General features: G+C 35.3%; 1 protein-coding gene across 1 annotated transcript in view; it reads right to left on the reverse strand.

Annotated features, from left to right (window-relative positions):
* Window positions 1-2831, reverse strand: part of CFAP70 (cilia and flagella associated protein 70) — a 132892-nt gene that overhangs the window by 60197 nt on the left and 69864 nt on the right. The window contains exon 17 of the mRNA XM_011929587.1: window positions 1099-1224. Coding sequence (XP_011784977.1) covers window positions 1099-1224 — 126 coding nt within the window. The remainder of the gene's footprint in view (window positions 1-1098; window positions 1225-2831) is intronic.

Raw genomic sequence — 2831 nt, forward strand, 5'->3', positions numbered from 1 at the left:
CCTAGCGCAATCACTGTTCTGGCCTTTAGTAGGTGGTTGAAAAAAGTATTAATATAATTAAAAATTTGAATCATCAAGCTATTTATTCCTAGTGTCAGTATTCTGGTCACTTTAAACTCACCTTGGGAGCCTAAAGATTCATTGTATTGTATATCAACCATATATAATAATTTCTGCAGTAATCTTCAGATGGCAAATATAAATTTATCTACAAATCTGTAAAATGCACTTCATGATGAGTGAAAACTATAAAAATTGCTTAAAGAAATTTAAAAAGACATAAATAAATGTAAAGACATTCCATATTCATGGATTGGATGACTTAATATTGTTAAGATGCCAATCCTATCCAAAGCAAGCTGCAGATACAAGGCAATTCCTATAAAACTCCCAGTGAAATGCCTCAAAATTCTCAAAAAGTTAAACACAGAATTACTGTATGTCCCAGCAATTTCATTCATAAGTATATAGCCAAAATAATTAAAAATAGGTACTCATACGAATGCTTATGTACAAATATTTTTGAGTTTTGAGAGTGCTTTATATTCTGGATACAAATCCTTTGTGATACATATGTTTTATAAATATTTTCTCCTAATCTGTACTTCTTGTTTTCTTTCTCTTATGACCTCCACAGAGCAAACGTTTTCAACTTTGATGAAATTCCATTTTATCACATTTTTCTTTGATCGATCATGTTTCGGTGTCATGTCTAAGAACTCTTCCTGATTCCAGGTCAAGATTCTGTCCTATGTTTCTTCTAAAAGTATTACAGTTTTACGTTTTACATTTAGATATATGTTCCATTTGGAGTTGATTTTTGTAAAATGTTTAAGGTTGAGGTTTATTTTATTTTTTGCAATTGTTCTAACACTATTTACTGAAAAGACTATCCTTTCTCCACTGAATTTCTTTTACGTTTGTCAAAAGTTGAATGACCTTATTTGTGGGAGCCTATTTTTGGACTCTATTTTAATATTGTTCTATGTGTCTACACTTTCACCCATCAAGTTGGATTTTAAACAATCAAAAATGACTATTTATTATGCCCATATTTCACAAATAATAGTAGCAATCACTGGGGAGATGTTTAATTACCTCTTTATAATATGCTGCTGCCATCTCAAAGTTCTCATTGACTTCTGCTTCAAATGCAAAGAGTCGAAGCTGTTCACTGCTTGTAAAAATGGTTGCAATAGTGCCTTGGACATCATCTGGCATGGTCTTGTCAACGTCAAGATGTTAGGTAGACAAAAATGAAACAATTACAAGTAGAGAGATTTCATAAGCATAAATCCAATATGAGATCCAGTCATGACATCTAAAATGATACTGATTGACGTCTATAATGACAGTCTTGCCAAAAAAGTAAAAGAATAAGAGTGAACCAGGAGAGAAATGTCAAGGGTGAAAGAGAAGCTCAGGTATCTGAATACCAACAGTCTGAACTCATGGAAGTAAGTAAAAATTGCTTAGGGCAGAAATAACTACCTCAACCCTCAGGGCATTCATAGTCCCTATGCAGGTCACCTCTGACCTCAAACAGCTTCCTTCATTTTCTCTAGTGTATATGACAAATATTATCATTTTTTTGCATCATGACATGAAAAAGGTTGGCAAGCCCTGGCTAGGGTCTTTAAATGTGAAGAAAACAGGAGATTAAGGGTAAAGCTTTAGAAGACAAATCTATAGTTTTAGCAAGAAATATAGACTGATAGATCCTTCAAAGGAAACAAAAAGGTAGGAGGAAAACCAGAAAAAGAATATATCCTACACACACAGATTGGGAGAGCAGCTCTAGTGTAATTAGGAATCTCCTGAGTCACAAGCTATGGTCAAGAAAGAGTCCACAAAATTATTTAATTAGAAGTCAAAATGACATCAGTGACTTTAATAAGGACAATTGCTAAGAAATGTGGACAGTAAAGCCAAATTTGAGATTGGCCAAAGAGAGTTTCTGACCACTGATTAATGCTTTTGTCCTGTTCTTTTTAGTTTTGATTATCTTGAGCCCCAAATCCCTGCAGCAATGCACTTCTGCACCCAAAACAGAATACTCTAATATCTCACTCCCAAATCCAACATTCCATGTCTTGTCTTCCACCTTTTTGTTACTTAGTGCACTGAAAACTGCCGACTTTATTTCCTTCAGTTCCAATAAGCTCATCACTTCCCAAATGGATCAGTCTGAACCTCATGATTACCCACTCAGGCTACTCTCTCACCAGCATACTTTCATCTCAGGCATCCTTGTCCCTCTCCTGCATTTGTCCTGAAATTAAATTAAATTCAAACAATCATACAAATTAAAACAATCATACAATCTGACTTCTTCATTCTAAGACAAGAGCAGCTAACTGGTCCTAAGGAAAACTGCATAGACACAGAGACTGGTATCTAAGCTGCCACAAACTCTTGTGGCATTCAGTCTTAGCTGGAGACCTTTAATACCCTTAGTAATCTATGTATTTGTCTTTGCTTAGCAGCATATTCCATAATGCTATGCAGTATCTAAGTTTTCTTCTCTTTCTTCAAGTTTCTCATTCAATCCTCATCCCCTTCACTTTCAGTAAAGACCTTACTTCACAGAGATAATAGAAATCATTAAGTAAGAAATCCCTCAACTATTACACTCCCTAGCTAAATTATTTATTTCTGGATCTATAGTATCACTTTCTTTTCAGTCACAGAGAAAGAGGTATTGCAGCCTTCTCTGTTTCAAAGTTAATCCTTCCATTTAAAGTCTTGGTCCTGGCCGGGCGCGGTGGCCCAAGCCTGTAATCCTAGCACTTTGGGAGGCCGAGACGGGTGGATCACAAGGTCAGGAGATC

This window comes from Colobus angolensis, unplaced genomic scaffold, assembly GCF_000951035.1.
Source record: "Colobus angolensis palliatus isolate OR3802 unplaced genomic scaffold, Cang.pa_1.0 Scaffold12, whole genome shotgun sequence".
Taxonomy (NCBI): Eukaryota; Metazoa; Chordata; class Mammalia; order Primates; family Cercopithecidae; genus Colobus; species Colobus angolensis.